This window comes from Ahaetulla prasina, chromosome 6 (genome assembly GCF_028640845.1).
Source record: "Ahaetulla prasina isolate Xishuangbanna chromosome 6, ASM2864084v1, whole genome shotgun sequence".
NCBI lineage: Eukaryota > Metazoa > Chordata > Lepidosauria > Squamata > Colubridae > Ahaetulla > Ahaetulla prasina.
The window spans coordinates 62,029,240-62,049,420 of NC_080544.1; the positions used below are offsets into that span (position 1 = coordinate 62,029,240).

Here is a 20,181-nt window from a genome sequence, read left to right on the forward strand (position 1 = left end):
TTTCATTTAATATCACGAGGCATGAGCATTATGGATTACTTGTATGGGGACATGTCTGAAGGAATTTAAGCTGCTTTGTTTCTCCCCAAGCTTGAAGAAATGAATAGTAAACCTGGTAGCATTGACTATGGAGAGAGTGTTCATGGAGCTGCTACCTTCCAGCCTCTATAACACACATGAAAAATGGGGATTGGTTCTCTAATGAGACATAGATTATACCGAAGTAGAAACAATCTGAAGGTAAATTTAAACATTCCTGTAAAAACAAACAAAAATAGATGTCTGTGATTATAAATCCCTATGATCTTTTTAGATTCATAATTGTGTAAACAGCACTCCCAAATGTTCAAGTGACGGAAGAACTATAACTAGAATGGAATAGACAGTCTACCTTCCCTTAAACTCTCAAAGCAGAAAGATAACTGGTTTTAGATTATGTCATGACCCTGCATACATGGTCTTCCACTCTCCTCCTTGGTGTGTGTGTATGTGTATGAAATTTCTCTAATTTTACACAGTGTATATATTCTGTGTAGTGATTTCATTTACATTAACTACTAGGAGGCACCAATTTCATCCTTTGGGGATTCATCAAGCATATATTCCTAGATGATATTTCAAGGAGTTCAGGCCATAATATATCATGTTACATTATGTGATGCCCAAAGCTCCATCTGTATCATACTGTGTATGATACTGTGTATGGTCATCTGAAGTGTGAAGGTCACTTTTGAACACAGTTTGAACTCCATAGAATAACAACTTGCTTCATATGTCTGATGAATCCCAGAAAATCTGGCCAGGTGGTGTTTCCTGATGGTCAATATAACTGATAACCAGAATTACGGTAGGAAATATGCAGGATTTTTGCAGTCTGCTGTAATGGGCATTGGACAGAGTTCCCTTCTAATCACACATTGTTGTATTTGCAACGGGAAAATATCTACCTGTGAGAATCTCAGAAACCAAGGAGAAATCTAAATATTTTTAGTAGCATGGAATGAAGGAGAACTTCTGTTTTCACACAGCCTTGCTACTATAGCAAGAAGAGCTCCCGTTTTCTCATGATGGAAATTGCCCAGCAACATCCTTGGAAACTTAATTTGCCTTTCAAGCAGATTGGAAGCCTCATCAGTGATGCCTGTAGTGTTACAGAAGTCTGGCTTTACTTCAAACAGAGACTAGTGCAGAACCTTCCTAATTAACTAGAAGAACATCTAAAGGAATCTTTGGTTCTGTCTTCATATTCAATTTTTGGTGCCATCTGCTAAGGATGTTTTGATATTTAAAAAATGTCATGTTGGAAGAAAACAGATGTCTGCACGATTATCCCTTGCAGAGAAAGGGAAGGATTGGGTGGGACTTGGAGTTTGAGACTCAGTACACCCGGCACAAAAGCAAGATGGGTGGCAAACAAATCAAATCAAACAAATAGTACATATATGATGGATGCATACATACATATGTTGCTGTATACATGGATGCTACATACATACTGTTGCTGGAATGCTGGCAGGAGACCCAAATGAATTTAAGAGTTAACCTGTATTTACCCCTTTCCCCACTGATGTATTGAAGTGCTATCCAGCCATCCCTGAATCACAGAAAACTCCATCCTGAAATTTGCTGCCCCCATTTCGAATTTCCATTATATCTTTATAGTCTCTGTTCTGACTCTACTATATGCTGAATGGTGCCATTCTGATTATTTGAATGACAGGTAAAGCAATTGGTTGTCTCTCTTGACTTTCTTCTGTTCTTGCTGCACTGATGCTATGAATCTCACTTGGGGTCACGTATTAAATCTGGTTTTTGTCTTGGAACAATGGCAATGTGAATTGGAGTTCGGGGTGTTGGCAACAGTCTTTATCCTAGATAACTTCCTGTTAGCCTTGGAGTTTTTGAGCACTGCCCCCACCACCACCACTGCAAGGCTAAAACACCTATTTGAACAGTTCATAGTAGGTGGCTGATGGAGTCTGGGCCATGCCTAGGAGACCCTTTGCACAATTATACCTAATATAACAGTTGCACTCATTCCTAGATTGGGAGGCACTGATTTTGATCACAAATGCCTTAGTCACTCCTCAGCTGGATTATTGCAACATTCTGTATGTTTTTCCATTTTCAGCAAAAAGTCCATAAAATGTTTCCAATTTTTTTTTATTAAAAAGTACTTATTGTTTTGTCCCTGATCAAACAAGTGAATTGTTTCATCTCTGTTAGTTTTGTCATCTTCATAATCCATTCCTCCATTGTGGGCATTTCAATATTTGTCTTTGTGGATATATTTTCCAATATTGATTAGAAACATCTTTATATATCTTAGATAATTTCTCTGATGTCATCTCATATGACAATGGTAGCTCATTTTGTTAAAAAAAATTCTTTAAATTGTAACACAATGTGAATTTCAGTTCACATTTTTATCCACATTGTCTCCCATTGTCTTCTGTATATTGTAATCAAAATTCTTAGTCCATTTTAACATGCAACCTTTAACTTATTCCTCTTCTGTTTCAACTCTCAACCAATATTTATATATTTTTTGCAACCACGTGTTCATCATTTGTAACAATTAATTTTCAAATTCCATCTTATCTTATTCAGTTCCTATTACCTTTTGGTCTTTATTAAATCTTTCTCATAATTGTGCCTATTAAAACCATTGAAAATTATCTCTGCAGTTAATTATTCTCTTGACTTGATAGATTAATCTATCCCTATATTAATAAGTCTTGATTTTTTTATTATTTTTTTGCATTTATATCCCGCTCTTCTCCGAAGACTCAGGGCGGCTTACACTATGTCAAGCAATAGTCTTCATCCATTTGTATATTATATACAAAGTCAACTTATTGCCCCCAACAATCTGGGTCCTCATTTTACTTATCTTATAAAGGATGGAAGGCTGAGTCAACCTTGGGCCTGGTGGGACTTGAACCTGCAGTAATTGCAAGTAGCTGCTGTTAATAACAGACTGTCTTAGCAGTCTGAGCCACTCAAGGACCCTTGTTAACTATTATGTTAACTATTTCTCTTTGCCTGATGTTTCTTTTCTATAAAATACTTTTTATGCTAAGGTATTTTGGGACACAACCTGGGATTATATTTGTTCCATATTCTTACACAATGATTTTGAAATCCATATTAAATTTATCATACCTTGCTGAGATGTCAAAATTGGACACTAGAGGGAACTAAAGTCCAGGTGAAAATTCTTCAGGCTTGCGATTTACAAAATGACACAAAATGCTATAACATATGAAATATTAAAGAAGATTTTCAAAGAACAGGGCCAGAAATTAGTAGCAATTATATCAACAACATCATTAACAAAATCTGGTTCTATGGATAGGCTGTATCCAAATATGTTAATGAAGGAATGAGATGAAATAAATTTAATGCAGAAATAGTGGAATCAGAAATAGTGAATAAAAAAGTGTGGATTACAAAGTAGACAAAGCATTTACATTGAAAATACAAATTTTAGGAAAACTGTGGGCTGCAAGATAGAGAAAAGCCGGGAGAACTACTCTGATACAGACTTTTTATTGATACAAAAAAAAATATGGACTGATGAAGATAGGAAAAAGAAAGGCAACATTTAAATGAATTAAAAATCAAGAATATTAGATGTAAAAGAAAAGAAAATAGGGTTTGTTTGATGAAGGCTAAAATAATACATGTTTTTATAGAGCTCTGGTAAACTGGGAGAAGAGGAAGCAGAACACAGATGTATCGGGATGAGGGAACCCCTGCGCAACATGTGAGTTGGGGAGGTGGTGCCATGTAGGCTGGGGCCTATGCTAGGCCTCCGAAGGCCTCTCTCATTTCTGAGGCACCCCGCTTAACAATCTGCATGATCACTTAACAACTGCAACAGGAGAGCAGGGATTGGGGTCATTAAGCAAGGTAATCACATGGGTATCTTGCTTAACAACTATCATTATTTGCAACCATAATGGATAGGCTCCATTACAATTCTGAGTCTAGGACTACCTTTATTGTTTCTTCATTGTCTTGAGAAAAAGCCACATTGTATAAACTCTTGCATGATAGTTTTCATTCTTTTAGCTAAAACCATTCTAAATATTTTATAACATTGTTTAATTTCATCGTTGACATTGCTCAGTAATTTTTTGGCAAAATTAAATTTATTTATTTATTTATTTATTTATTTATTTATTTATTATATTTGCATACCGCCCATCTCCCAAAAGACTCAGGGCGGTTCACAGCCAAAAAACAACAGAAAACATATAATACATATAAACAGCTAAAAGAATAGACAGTTAAATTCAATTGATGCCCTAAAACTTTTAAATACAAATTTAAAACCTCAATTAAACCCCTTTTTTAAAAATCCCAATTTAAAAACTACGTTCAAGCTAGTCCTGCTCTTTGAAACAGCAACGTCTTCAGCTCGCGGCGGAAGGACCTGAGATCGGGGAGTTGACGAAGCCCCAGAGGGAGCTCGTTCCAGAGGGTAGGGGCCCCCACAGAGAAGGCCCTCCCCCTAGAGGTCGCCAGCCGACATTGTTTAGCTGACGGTATCCGGAGGAGGCCCTCTCTGTGAGAGCGCACTGGTCGGTGAGAAGTTAATGGTGGCAGTAGACGGTCCCGTAAATATCCCGGCCCTAGGCCATGGAGCGCTTTAAAGGTGATAACAAGTACCTTGAAGTGAACCCGGAAGACCAACGGGAGCCAGTGCAGACTACGCAGGAGGGGTGTTACACGGGAGCCACAAGGTGCTCCTTCTATCACCCGCGCAGCCGCATTCTGGACCAGTTGGAGTCTCCGGGTACCCTTCAAGGGGAGCCCCATGTAGAGAGCATTACAGTAGTCCAGGCGGGATGTAACAAGGGCATGAGCGACTGTGCATAAGGAAGCCCGATCCAGAAAGGGGCGTAACTGGCGTATCAGGCGAACCTGATGAAAAGCTCCCCTGGTGACACTATCATATGATCTTCTATAGACAGCCGTGCATCCAGGAGGACGCCCAGATTACGAGCCCTTTCCGTGGGGGCCAATAGTTCGCCCCCAATGGTCAGTGATGGAATTAGCTGACTGTACCGGGCCGCCGGCATCCACAGCCACTCGGTCTTGGTGGGATTTAGTCTGAGTCTGTTCCTCCCCATCCAAACCCGTACGGCCCCCAGGCACTGGGACATCACTTCAACAGCCTCGTTGGGGTGGTTAGGGGTGGAAATATAGAGCTGGGTATCATCAGCATATACATGACAACTCACCCCAAAACCACGGATGATCTCACCCAGCGGCTTCATATAGATGTTGAACAGAAGAGGCGAGAGAACCGACCCTTGCGGCACCCCACATAAGAGGCGCCTTGGGGTCGATCTCTGCCCCCCCGACAACACCGTCTGCGACCGGTCGGAGAGGTAGGAGGAGAACCACCGATGAACAGTGCCCCTCACTCCAAGTCCCTCGAGTTGGCGCAGCAGGATACCATGATCGATGGTATCAAAAGCCACTGAGAGATCTAATAGGACTAAGACAGAGGAACAACCTCTGTCCCGAGCCCTCAAGAGATCATCAACTAGGGCGACCAAGGCTGTTTCCGTGCTGTGACCAGGCCGGAAACCGGACTGGAATGGATCAAGATAGACAGTTTCATCCAGGTACTGGGGCAACTGTCGTGCAACCACACTCTCGACAACCTTTGCCACAAATCTTGACCTTCTTTAGGAATTAATGCCTTATTTGTGTCTATCCAACTTTCTGGTATCCTACATTATCCAGAATGAAATTAATGATTTTTGAAGAGGTCGTAACAGTTTATCTTCAAAATATTTATATTAGGGGACTAGTAGTCTGATTTGGCCAGGAATTTTTCCTCTCTTACTCCTTTTGTTATAAAATCACAGATTGTTCTTGTTGTTGTAGTTCCATTCATCATTTGCTTTTGGTCATTATCTTTGGTAAAAAAAATTAAGTATCCATTTTTGCTGGGGAAATTTCTTCTTCTTTACAAAGCTTTGTATAATACTGGTGGAATATTCTTGGCATATTTGCATTATCTGTTACCATACCATTCTCATTTTATAAATTGAATATTATTTTCTTCTCGCTTTCTTTTCTCAGTTTACATGATAACTATTTCCCCAGCTCAACTGCCAACTCAAAATTCTTTTATTTTGTGAAGTTCATTTTATTTGCACTTCTCTGTTAATATAGGAAGCTGGTATTGTAAAAGTTAGATTTTCTGTAAGAAAACCCTTCCTTCCTAAAGACCTCTTTATTTCCTCCTCTTTCATTTTTATCTTCATGCTACCATCAATTTCCATTAGCCTGATTGAGCTCTTACCTAATATGGAGCTGCATCAACTGAAGGCGAGACTGGCCCACTTAAAACTGATGCAAAGAGGTGTTTTCCCAGGTTTGGAGTAATAGAGGCAGGCATCTGTGCAATACTCTCTTTATTATTGTCCCATTTCTTTCCATAACCCACTTCATCAGCAATTTGCTTAGCCTTTAACCGCGCAGGGGTGTCAAACTGGTGGCCCACAGACAGGATGCATCACACACAGGCCACACCCACCCCAGCTCCGCAGAGGTGAAAAATGTCACATGACAGCAACATGACACCACGAGTTTGACAACTGTGCCTTAGAGGGCCACCCCATTCCTGAGGCTCAAGAAAGCTGAATATGATGTGATTACCTCTTAAATTAGACCTGCACAACAGGGTGGGGAGGTGTTGCTGGATTTTATTTTTAAAGGCATTTAGATTCTGCATCATGGCAAGAATGATGCAGAGTGAAGACCTAATTGAACTGTACTCATTATAAGTTGCATAGCAACCAGATGGAGCTAAAGAAGCATCTTTTTGACCAGAGCTTTTCTTGGTGCATAAAGTGTACATATAGAGGGCATTTTTGCTTTGGATCTGTTTTGCTACACCTCCAGAGAACTGTTAAACTGACCTTTTGTTTTGAATCCATGTTTGCTTCTGAATCAAGTAATTAGCCAAGTTCTTAAACTCACTGGATTCAGTTTGCATGTTTATTCAGGCAGTCTACCAGTAACTTCCCTCTGCCGCTATCATGAGAAAATTTCACACTTTTAAATGAAATCTGGCCCAGCACATAAGGCAGATAGGCATTTTCCCCATGAGTACAGGATCTGTTGCTCCAGATCCTAAGCAGAAAGTCTCTGAAGAACCTCTGGGCTACAAGAGTGAAAGCATCACTAGGTAGAGAATCAAAGGGAGCTATAATTGAGTGGACTTTCATGTTGGAAGGAATAGATGCTGATTAGCTGGGTGGATGATTATAGCTTCTGGGATTTCAAAAGAAGCTAGTGTTGGAAATAATATCTACAAGTTGTAAGTGCCCGAGCTGGGCTTGCTGGCATTCTGTTTTTTATCTTATGACAATGTTTTAGATTTAACTGATGTGTATTGTAATCTCCTTTGGTTTGGAAGACTCTTCTGGTTTGCAGTTATTGCTCTATTCCTTGGTTGCTGCTGGCTGGATAAGAGAAAACCATAACCAGCAGGCCTCATTAAGCCCTTCAGATAAGATCACAGGGAATTGTGGGAGTAGTGTGTTTTTGAAACTATAAGGAAAGGAAGCACATCTAACATCAACATGTAATTTTTAGGCAATTGATATATAATCAAAACCTTTCTGGTGATACAATACATCCTTCAACATTTCACATCAATGAAATGAAATATAATACATGAGGTAGGTACCTTGGACAAGCATAAGATAATAAACGACCCTGTCATTTTGTAAACACAGTACAATATTTAATGCTCCCAACTTGAAGATATTAAATTAAAGCTATAAGATTATGTGGCATCGCTGAAAAAAATTATAAGCACTATAAGCTTGAATTGATCTATCTGAGTTGAGAATTAGATCACTTATCCCAATTAGATCAAAATCAGCTTCACACTGATTTTATGTGACGACTGATACCAGATTAAATCCAAGTTTTTTGCCTTAGATATGTGTGATAATCATTACATTTTTTACATCATAACAGTTTCTGAAACCTGATACAATACATGAAAGTCTTAATTTTTCAAAGACAGTTATAGTTTTTTAAAAACATGTTGAGTATTTTATAGTTTAAAGGTAAAGGTAAACGTTCCCCTTGCACATACGTGCTAGTTGTTCCCAACTCTAGGGGGCGGTGCTCATCTCCGTTTCAAAGCTGAAGAGCCAGCGTTGTCCGAAGACGTCTCTGTGATCATGTGGCTGCAATGACTCAATGCCAAAGGTGCACAGAATGCTGTTACCTTCCCACCAAAGGTGGTCCCTATTTTTCTACTTGCATTTTTACGTGCTTTCAAACTGCTAGGTTGGCAGAAGCTGGGACAAGTAACAGGAGCTCACCCCGTTACGCAGCACTAAGGATTCGAACCGCTGAACTGTCGACCTTTCGATTGACAAGCTCAGTGTCTTACCCACTAAGCCATCACATCCCTTTCATTTTATAGTTTAGACCTGTGCTAATGGAAGTTAGTGCACAGGGATATTCTCCCTTGCTTGTTCTATGCACAGTTTTCCTCCTACCCTGGCTACCCAAATCCATTTGCTGGCCATGTGGAATTGGGAAGGGTAGGTTCCATGACCAGTCTTTTCAATTGCATCTTTCCTGTGCTTTTAGCACTAATTTTGTTATAAAGGAAGAGAATGGAGAAGATTATATAATGGTCTTCTAATTAGCAATTAGTGCAGTGATAGGTTGCTACCGGCGGCGGTGGCCAGAGGCTCTGCCCACCTGCTCGGATGTCTCTGCACATGTGCAGAAGTGTTCTGCGCATGTGCGAGCGTGCACGCATCCACAATTAAACCGGGAGCAACAGGATTAGCCCACTACTGAACTAGTGGTGAGATGAACTTGGAAATGCCTGGCTGGATGAAATGAAGTCTGTTGAGCAAAATGTCAGGAAATTTTCAGAGACCAGAGTCCAACAATCAAGGCAGGCTATTGGGTAATGCAAAGATGTGGTCAGCCTCACAGCAGAATACCTATCTCTGCTGAAGAATGGACCACTTCTGGTATAGGCCTTAAACACGCATTCTGAAACCTTTTGCTGAAATCACTTTGAATTTCCCCTAAAATACAACCTTGCAACAACAGAGTGCCAGGTTGCTTTTTCCTCACAAATACCTAACGTTCTTTTGCCCAATAGAAACTCCTTTGAGGTTTTCTTCTCACTCCAATAAAAAACAGCCAGTAGATGGAGAATTGGTACTGTAATGATAAATACCAGAAGCTAGGCTGAGAAATTTAAAGATGGATAATTAAATTTTAGAGGTAATTAAATCTTTTTAGTGTGAGGGTGATCTAGGAAGCTCCCTGTTCCAATCTCTCATTGATAATAACCTTAGCCATTGCTCTTAGATAAACTACTATCCATTCAGCTTATCCTGATAGAGTTGGCTGATAAAGAGTTCTGAACAGACCCATTTTAGGGAACAGGAAAATATAGTCTGCAGGTTCCCATGTATCCACAGAAAGGATTACTGAGATAATCTTTGTGAGGATTACATCAAAGAGTGCTACACTAATGTTTTAATAATATTCCGCTGCAGGTAGAATTTAGAATTAAGACGTAGATTCTTCTTTCCTTGTCTGGCCTCTAAAATACTCCTATAAATAGATCCCCTTGTAAAGGAATATTTTCCTTCCTTTAGCTTGTTCTTAAATAATCCATTTCTTAGTTCATTGACTTTTACTTTGCCCTACCATATAACCAAATGAACTTAAATGTGCAAGTAGATTGTATTAGAAAGTAGGGCTTACTCAAATATAAAAGACATCCCCTACCCTATAAATTTCAATAGGTTATGTGTGCTGCTAAAAAAATTTCCTACCTGATTATAAAATAAATATTAATTTTAAGTTGGTTTGGAGCAAAGCCATTAGCTTTTGTGTAATTCAGCATAAAATCACAGTAGCAATCAAAATAAAAACATAAGTAAAATGTGGATCACTCTTTCTGCTTGAAAACCATGTTACTGAAAGTGATGTTGTGGTATATTAAATATCACAAGGTTAGCAATGGGGATGAGGATAGGATTTTGCCCAGCTCGTCTATAGATCTGGATTTTCTACCTACTGTAAATATTCCTGTTAATATAATTGATCTTAGATTTCCTGCATAACATTTTATATTGCAATACTACCTCATGTCGTGTGACATTTGTTGACTGAGAATTATAAGCTCAAAAGTGGTAAATTGATAGCATCTTGCTTGGTGTTCATGCCTAGAAAAATACCTCTTTGGGGTAACAGAACTTTCTTCTCCTTTGTTGCATCACCGGGGAAAAAGAAAAGAAGCAGGCAACACCCGAAGGGTGCAAACTACCACATTCCCAATGAAGGTCATGGAGTGAGTAAGGAAACATTTATCTTGGCTTCAAGTAAAAAGAGAATATCTCACTCATTTAAACTGTAGCTCTGATGGAAGAGGAAAGACTGTCTTAAATTGGGAGAGAGAAATGATTGCCTGTACCATTTAACAATGGGGACAGTTTACTTGCCATATGAAGGGGTTACATGAGCTAATGCATGCTATGCAGTTCAGGCAGAGTACAAGGCAGTGTTCACTAAGGAAGCTTATTGCATTGATCAGTTCTGAAGACACTGAAATCTGTTTCCAAGGAGAAACCTTGCAGGCAGTGGCAAGGAAAGGTATCAGTTCAGTTCAAGAACACATGGGCTGATTTCTCTCACCCATATTTGGACAACAACAACAGGAATGTCACCTACTGTGAGCAGTAAGATTTCCGTGCCTTGGCAAAGAAAATAATCTCCTTGATCATAACCATATACAAATTAAACATAATTAAGTTACATCTAATTAGGGCTGCTTCAAGAGTTTTGCTATCTGAGATGAGTACAAGATTGTATTCCCTCCGATTCATATGCCAACTGGATTTATAACTGAATGTCTCTTTCACAATGATGACGAGTTTGTCTCTTCCATTGCACAAACTCAACAGAGAGGTACAGTGGAGGTTCTTCATTAAACATTATCTCCTCCATTGCTTGAGGCAACGTCCTCAGTTTAATGGAAGAGATCATGAGCTTCTTAATGATTCACCACACCTTTTGGACAAAATAGTAATCTAATCCAGTCTGTAAAGGACTGTTTTCAAACCACTCCTTTATATACATTTGTGTTAAGGGATATCTCAGGATGATTTAAAGAAGGAGATTCTGGGCCACAGCTCTAATTTTTGTTTGAAAGCATTGAATGTTATTTCTTTGCTAAGCCAATGCTGTTTACATACCTGATGAATATAACTGCCATCAACCTGGTACAGTAGTAGTAAAGGAGTACCCATCCTATGTCTTGACACAGATGTACCCACGGTTATTCATCCCAAATCATTAATACCTGGGCAGGGAGAGTGACCAAGAGGTCTTTTACAGTATTTACAGGCATGTGTTGAAAAGACCTACAAATCTCTTACTGAAGTATGCTAGTGGAAACTCGGTCAGGACTGTAATTATATGCAAATAAGTTATGTGGAAAATGTTTAGCAGCAAGCAGGCTGAGCAAACACCCCAATTCTTTGAGCAAGGAGTACAGAATCCCAGTCATTCCCTCAGCGCAGCCTTAGCATGGGCTTATAGTATTACATAACTACATAGCAGTTCAAGATGGCTAATGGAACACACTGTAATGAACTTCAACTATTTTTCTTTGATCCCTTTTCAAAAATCTAAGCTAGTGGCAAAAGGATGGGGAATTTGTTGTCTCCTACATTTTATCACCTCTCTTAGGCAGGCTGGTATGAAGTAACACTCGGAAGACACGTCTGCCACTCCGTCTGAAAGCTTTTTTCTCATTCTTCAGCCTGAAGCTTCAAACCATTTGTTGTTCTGATTTTGTTTCTGTCCTCTAGAGGGCACTAGCCTCATAACTGTTTTTACAATTCACTAATGATATTATGCATTGGGAGGGGGAAATACTCAGTAATTATTTCTAAGCTTCTGGACTTAGTGGGCCATGTAACCTGTCTCTTTATTTTTCTTTCATGGAATTTGGATGAAATCACATGCCAGGCATTTTACACAGCTGAGCAACCTGATGTGGCAGGCAAGGAATTCAGCCACTATTAGCTGAAGCAGCGTCTCAGAGCCACTGCTAAATCAGGCTAGGATGAAATAGAAGCCTCATTTGTTGTTTGTGATTTACTTGACACTTCCCTCTTTCACCTGGCATTCCTTACAATTTGTAATTATTTGTACATAATTCTTTCCCTTTAGTATAGGTAGTCCTCAACTTATGACCACAATTAAACCCAAAATTTCTGTTGTTAAGTGAGACATTTTTAAAGTGAATTTTGCCCATTTTATGACCTTTCTTACCACAGTTGTTAAGTGAATCACTAGACATGTTAAATTAAGTGAACCTGGCTTCCCCATTGTTTTTGCTTGTCAGAAAGTCACAAAAGGGGATCACATGACCCCTGGGTCAGTTGCCAAGCATCTGGATTTTGATCACATGAGTATGGGAATGTTATAATGGTTGTAAATGTGAAAAATGGTCATAAGTCACTTTTTCATTGCTGTTATAACTTCCAACAGTCATTAAATGAACTGTTGTAAGTCGAGGACTATGTGTACTACTATGAATGTGTTTGACACGTATATTTGCTTTCGTTTTAGCTAGCATGATTTGGTGAATTTCCAATACCTTGCCATAAAATATCACTACTTACAGCAATTTTCTGTTCATGAAGCACAAAAGCAGTCCTCCTACCGTCTACTAAATTTTGGGCAGAAGCACAGAATCATAAACATCCAATGGATCATCTAAAGGCCAATTGTTTCAACTTCAGACAAAACCTTGATATTCTCTACTGAAGCTTTTGCACAGAGCCCAGTGTCTTTGATTATTTCATTGTGGCTTTGAATGGCTTTGCTAACTTGTCCCTGAGAGTTTATCTGAAAAGCAGCATTTTGTGCTCAGACTTTCATTAGCCAGGTTTGAAACAGCAACTTAATCCTTTACATGCTACTTAGCCAGTACCCCTTTAAAAAAATGGGGGAGTGGGTTGCATTGTTTCTACTCTAGCAGGGACCCTTTCTTTCCAAAATGAGAGAATGGTGGGTTATCACTAAGATGCCAGGGGAGATAATTATGAATTTAGAATGAGCCCCCTTTTCATTGAGTAAGGAGAGAGACTGGCTGCTAGATGGCCATCTGGTTCTAAATCAGAGATGGACAACCTGGAATTTTGGGGTGGTGTGTAGCTGCACTTGTAACCTCTAGCATACTCTAAAATCAACAACAAATTTCCTTATAATGGCAACATGTTTTCTAAATTTATTTGCCAAATAAAATGTAAATACTAGCTTCTGATAGATTTAAAGCACCCATTTTATTTAACTTCTTATCTCAACAGACCAGAATGAGAAGGGCTAAAAAGTCAATCTCAGTAGCCTTCAGTCATATTATTATGATACTGTCAAGATTCTATGGCCCTTGACTGCCAAAAATATCTTGAACAAACTGGTTGCCCATGTCTCTTCTCAGCTAACTTTCCAGCTCAACATACAACATCCTACCTTTAAAGCATTGATGAAAGGTTCTATCCAGGCTACCATTTCTACATGCTCAAAATATGTTTGATATTTTCTAAGCTACTACAATTTGTACTTCTCTGAAGAATATTAAAAATGTTCCTTTTAATCATGTGTAGCTTAGTTCTTGAATGGTCTCTCTCTGTTTCAGGTCTTTTCTGTTATTAAGAGTCAGCTGTGTGATAAGACAGATTCATCATTTATGCAATAACAGATCTTTTTAATCACATAGCAGGAATGAAGTCATTCAACTATAAGTGACAGAACAGCTGTAAAAGCACTTTTGTATCACAGTTCCCTGTACTTTCGCCTTGGAACCTAAGAAAGTGCTAGCATTCCAGGAAACCAGATTCCTTAAAACTGCAAATGGCTGTTTTATTATTGTTCATGCAAATTCATCCCACAGATCCAGAAACTTAGAAAGCTACCTAATATTAAAGTTGAGCAAAGGTTCATTCAGTTCAGCATTTTTATTCTGTCATTTAGTCGCTTCTGACTCTTCAGTCTGCAATGGACCTCGTTTTGTCAAGATTGTCTACCCAGAATAGCAGTGGTTCCTCAGACCTCAGGTGAGTTTTCTAGCCATGCAGACTTCATTGTACATATTCAGTCATGACAGTCATGTGAATGTTTAGGAATAAGAAATTAGAGTGAAATGATCCAACCAGTCTTTCACAACCCGGTGCACTCCAACCGTGTGACCCAACTTCCAGAATTCTCAGCAACTCTGGAAAGGCTGCTGTAGTTGGTAGTAGCAATATATGCTTCTTCAACATTGTTTCATGATCCTTTAATAACCATCCTTTACATTTTGTGCATCAGAAACGCATACAGAAATAAAGCACCTCTAGTTCTTAGGATGTCGCTTGCACTGCAGGGTGAGACTAACTGGATTTTCCAACAAGGTGATGTGAAGTGTGCAAACAATGTGTCACCTATTCAAAGCTGCAAGCAGAGGTGGGTTAACAGAAAATCTTCTAGAGCTGCACCAAGGATATTCAAATATTTTGATCCGATTTTACATTGCTATGAAGAGAAAATTCCAAAAAGAATAAAAAAGCAAATTAATCTGTACTGCCCACTAGCCTATTTAGTGTACAGGAAAAATGAAGATTTATATGAATTCAAGACATGAAAATATAAATGAAAACCCCCCACTATAGGTAAGTGACTTAACAGTAACATTTGTCAAAATGACTCTTTCCAGATGTATTGAAAGCTGGTAAAAAGAGAACACTGAATACATGTATATAAAATTTAAATAATGGGTTTTGTTTTTCCAGAATGTTCAGAAAAGAATGGCATCTTCTCTGAAGTTTTGAGCTCTTCCTCTTTTTACATATCCTTTTATTTAAGGATAGATGAACTTGTTCTTGTTAGATTCAGAAGCAACCCCCCCCCTCAAATATTCCTAATCCACTATTAAAACTTTCTCCCAGTAGCAACTGAGACTTGGAATAGTAACAAGCTCTGAAGCAGGGGTGAAATCCAGCAGCTTCTGACAGGTTCTGGAGAACCGGTAGTGGAAATTTTGAGCAGTTCGGAGAACCGGTAAATACCACCTCTGCCTGGTCCCAGAGTGGGGTGGGAATGGGGATTTTGCCGTATCCTTCCCCTGCCATGCCCACCAAGCCACCCCACTCCATGCCCACCAAGCCACACCCACAGAACCGGTAGTAAAAAAAATTGGATTTCACCACTGCTCTGAACCCATCACCAGTCCTTTATCCATAGCAGGTAGAAAAGAAACATCTCTTTCACAAGCCTCTTTCCACTGCCTACCCTGCTGTTGTGGCTGCATGTCAGATGGGAGGTTGTAGGATATGGATCAGTGTTTCTCAGCTTTGAGATGTCTGGACCTAGAATTCTTTTCTGGCTTAAAGTTTCTAAGGTTGAGAAACACCCATATAGAGGCTTGTAAAAGAGATGTGGTGGGGAGAGGAGAGAGAATTCATATTCTCTCTGGCTTCTTATTTATTCTAAGCCAGAGGAAAAACTGGCAAAATATGATATTTGCATTTCATTAACATATGAGATACAAGAGTCCATCTGGATTTGTGTTTCAGTTTGAAGTTATATAATATCTAGACCACTATTGATTTTACTAATTAAATAATAATAATTTTACCATATAAAAATAAATGACAGTCTTTTCTTTCAGTAGGAACTAACTGATTCATTTCAGAATTTGGGTAGGAATTCCCAGGCATCTGTTCACATTGGTTGACACCTGTAGAATGATTACCACTCTGCTCTTTTTCTTCTGGCCCGCCTGGTGTGCCTTCTGGCCTTTCTCCACCTCACCATTTATATAGCAGTCATGGTTTCAGTGGATCTAAGTCAGGAGCAAAATTACTAGATGGAATACACCAGAGGTGTTCAAACTTCAAGCTATGCTGGCTGGAGAATTCTGGAAGTTGAAGTCCACAAGTCTTAAAGCTGCCAAGTTTGAAGACCTCTGGAATACACACTTGTAGACAAAGAGCACAATCTGTGGTCTATTGCAACTCCCTTGGCACATGTGCTTTGTGTGTTCACAAGAGGTCCCATACAAAGGGATAGTGTTTACTGTGCAACAAATAGAAGATCATAATATCTCCTCCTTTAGTACTAGCATTAGCACTTAGACTTATATATCAGTCCATAGTGCTTTACTCTATGTACTCCGAGTGGTTTACAATGTCAGCATATTGCCCCAAAAAATTTGGGTCCTCATTTTACCGACCTTGGAAGGATGGAAGGCTGAGTCAACCTTGAGCAGGTCAGGATCAAACTCCTGTTGGTGAGCATAGTTAGCCTGCAGTATTGCATTCTAACCACTGCACTACCTTGGCTCATTTTACTCATAATCACAATATTTAGTAAAAAAGAAAGAAAGTGTCTTGCTAACATCTAGTTTGTGCTTGCAACAATATAATAAACTTCTAAAATCATGGATAGGAAGAATGATTTGGTCCCCACATATCTAAGTTGTACAAGTGGACAAAATTTGAAGATAGAATCATAATACACAGAGATATAGCACATGTGTAGAGAGCATAATCACTCCTGTTGTCTCATTTCCACTTATGTTTACGCAACAGGAGTTCAGTTATATACTTCCCAACTGGTGAACTTCATTCACCAGAGAAGTTTTAGCCCTTCCCCCAACATGAACCTGTTATAATTTGCTGCCATTGGCAGATGGAAAAAAAACTACCTGGAACAAGCTTGCTCAGAGGCAAGACTTCAATTCCTACACACACACACCCTTCTTGCCATTCAGCTAATGATTATTCCCATACGTGGCCTAGCAAAGTGAGTGAAACTCTATTGGCTGCAGAAGAAGGATTAAAGGCTGCATCTGGTCCATAAATTGCCTGTTTATTAGATTTATATCCTGCCTTTCCTCCAGGAGCTCAAAGCAGCATGCATCGCATCCCTCCTCCAATTCTACCCCCTACTCTCAATCTCCTGAAGCAGGCTGGGCTGAGAAACTGAGATTGGACTAAAGTCACCCAATGAACTTTCATGTTTGAAAGTGGATGGACTCCCGGGGTCTCTCTGGTCTCTCTGGTCCTAGTCCAACATCTTAACCATTACACTGACACGGGATTGGGTCAGATCAACTAGCATATGGTCTACCTTGGGAATCTTCCAAATGCATGGATTTCAATTCCAGATTTCTAAGCCAGGTTTACCTCTGCTAAGAATCTTAGGATTTGTCATTTATACATCTGGAAGGGACTTTGAGTGGGAAGAATGTGCTAAACAAGTAAAAAAAAGGCATCTATAGTAGGAATGTTGAAAGGTCAAGTGGGAAATGTGTCACTGCAGCATGGAAGCAACTTCAGTCAGAGATGCTACCAGGAGAGGACTTTTAATCAGATGTGCTGAGCACTGGAGAGCAGAATTCAGCAGGACTGGCTGCTACATGTTTTAAAATGAAGTAAAACCAAGCAACTTATGTCTGCTTATGCAACTGCTTTAAGTCTGCCATAAAGGAAACAGGCATATAGCTTAACACTAATCTCATTTTCTGGGTTATTTTCTTCTGAATATTAGCTATTGCCCTCAGTTTCACCCACATCTGAAGCACAGTTGCAAGTAGATGCTTGTCGACAGTGTAGAGTTTATTGGTGGTGGTGGTGGGGCTGTTAAGGGAGAACAATTCTCCAGGTGAAAGATTGTTTATTTCAATTGCAGACAAACCAAGATCCAGGTTTGTATTGGGCTAGAGAGGAGGAAAAGAAGGAGCACAAGGAAGGACGGGAAGCAATTGTGTCATAGGCCAAACCAGCAGGCACAGAGTAACTCTATTGATTTAACCAAGCAAGCAACTACCAGCAAGAGCTACCTTCTTGGTTATAGGCAAGCTCCTCCTAAGAAAATGGCCACCATACAGAGGTGACAAACATTAGTGGGGCCTCTGCCCTCTCTGTTTTCCCAGAAAACATGCAAAGGGTATATTGGTAGTGCCAGGTGTCATCAGCTGGGCTATATAATGGATGCTCCCACCTCAGTTTATGTTTCCAGTGACCACCATGAGAAAACTGGATGAGAGGATATGGAGGGAAGGAGGAGAGGGAAGGCTAAGTCATCCATAAAGGCTGCTTCTGTCCTTTATTGGCAAGGCTTAAAGTGCATAGGAGTAAAAGCAGAGTCCAAGGCAAAGTGAAAGGAGAGGGGCTGATGGCAAGGTCGAGCCCAGCCAGCTCCCTGAAGAAGGATATCCACCGAAAAAGGCCACTTGAGCTACACACAGAGAAAAAGAGAAAAAGAAGCAGAAAGGACAGAACACTGGTTAGTGGCATTTAGCAAGGAGACGGCCTTTAGGGGAATGGATGCAGGGCTACACACAGAAGTCCAAAAATCCCAGCCACCATCTTCTAGCCATGGAACTGCCGGTGATAGCTGGGAAGCAACAGGTATAAGGAAAGCAAGCACCCTTGTCTCCATTTGCCATTTCCCTCTAGCAAATCACAATTGGTGAGTAGCTGCTCAGCAATGATTAGTAGTTTCCAGAATGTTTGATACCAAATTTTCCTAGCCTGGAAAAAGTATCTATCATTCTTCTCTTCAACTTAACAAGGGTACAGAGCAGGAAGTATTGCCCTCTGCAATAATTTGTTATTAATTAAGATAAATTTAAGAGCTTGTTAGTTAATTTGCTTCCCGCTCCAAGCATTCCTTCCCATCTAACAAAGGATTTCAGAATTCACTGCCTGGTAGCTTCTTATGAATTTCCTAGCTGACTTCGGGAAGTGGCTTCAAAGGGTATTCCCTTCTGCCCATGTCATCACTCACCAACACAAGCAGTGCCGTCCTCATTGGGTTCAAAGCCCCTGTTACAGCGCTTGTTGCTGCGGCAACGGTACCCACCATATGTGTTGATGCAGATGGGTCTGCCTCTTGGACACACAAAAGGAAATTCTGCACACTCATCCATGTCTGGGAAGAAAGGAAGTGAGAGAGAGGAGAGAGAGAAAGCATGGGAAATAATAAAAGACAGACTCAGTGCTGGCAGTCTCAGAAATAAGCCACCCTGGTGGGTTTGAATACCAAAGAGCATCATTCTACTTCAGGGAAACCCAGCTGTGGGAATCAAGAATTGTCATCCCAGGAGCATTTGCTGATTTTCTCTTGGCAGGTGACTCACCAACACAACGGCCATTCTTGTGCTGAGAGAATCCTTGGCCACACTATGGGGGAAAATGGAAAAACAGATCATCAGGAGACCATTGATCTTTAATCTCATTTTTATCATATGTATTTTGAGGGATTTATTCCTGAATTTGTGTAGTTGCAGTTTCTGCCTCAGACCATATACTAATACAGGTAGTCCTCGACTTACAATCATTCATTTAGTGACCATTCAAACTTACAACAGCACTGAAAAAAGTGACTCACGACTGGTTTTCATACTTACAACCACTGCAGCATCGCAGAGATGGGTTCTACTTGCCTTTACTACCAGTTCACAACTTCTGTGTATGCGCAGATCATCTATGATGACATCCGGGTGGGTGGGCGGAGCCTCCTGCCGCTTTTACTACCGGTTTACCAGACCAGGAGCAACCCACCACTGCAGCATCCCCATAATCATATGTTCAAAATTTGGGCACTTGGCAACTGGCATGAATTTGTTAAGTGAATCACTGAAGTTTTTAAGTGACTCATGCAGTTATTAAGTGAATCGAGCTTCCTGCATTGATTTTGCTTGTCAGAAGCTGGGTGGGAAGGTTACAAATGGTGATCATCCTGGCACTGACCCGGGATGATCACCATTTGTAACCTTCCCATCCAGCTTCTGACAAGCAAAATCAATGCAGGAAGCTCGATTCACTTAATAACTGCAATGATTCACTTAACAACTGTAGCAAAAGGTTGTAAATGAGGCAAAACTCACTTAACTGATTTGCTTAACAATGGGAATTTTGGGTTCAACTGCGGTTGTAAGTCGAGGACTATTTTTATATAGCTCCCAATCTTGAGCGGGTATTTTTGTATATACCCCTTCTGATCCTCTTGTACAATAAACGTAGAACCCAGTGTTTCCTATCTGGCAGCAAAACCATCATATGGAAATCAGGGCACACAGTAGATTTTCTGGATAAGAAG

The 20,181-nt window shown here is 40.0% G+C and overlaps 1 protein-coding gene across 3 annotated transcripts in view; it reads right to left on the bottom strand.

The window, feature by feature from the left end:
- Positions 1 to 14,356: 14,356 nt before the first annotated feature.
- CRTAC1 (cartilage acidic protein 1) overlaps positions 14,357 to 20,181 on the bottom strand; it is a 36,578-nt gene continuing 30,753 nt past the window's right edge. Inside the window, exons 13-15 of one of the 3 annotated variants that reach the window (XM_058188283.1) lie at positions 19,220 to 19,262; positions 18,868 to 19,011; positions 14,357 to 14,607 (exon numbers count right to left, since the gene is read on the bottom strand). In XM_058188283.1, coding sequence (XP_058044266.1) covers positions 14,600 to 14,607; positions 18,868 to 19,011; positions 19,220 to 19,262 — 195 coding nt within the window. In that variant the 3' untranslated portion in view covers positions 14,357 to 14,599. Of the gene's footprint in view, positions 14,608 to 14,642; positions 15,917 to 18,867; positions 19,012 to 19,219; positions 19,263 to 20,181 lie in introns of those variants that run through there. The other 2 variants (XM_058188284.1, XM_058188282.1) reach the window with 2 other exon arrangements.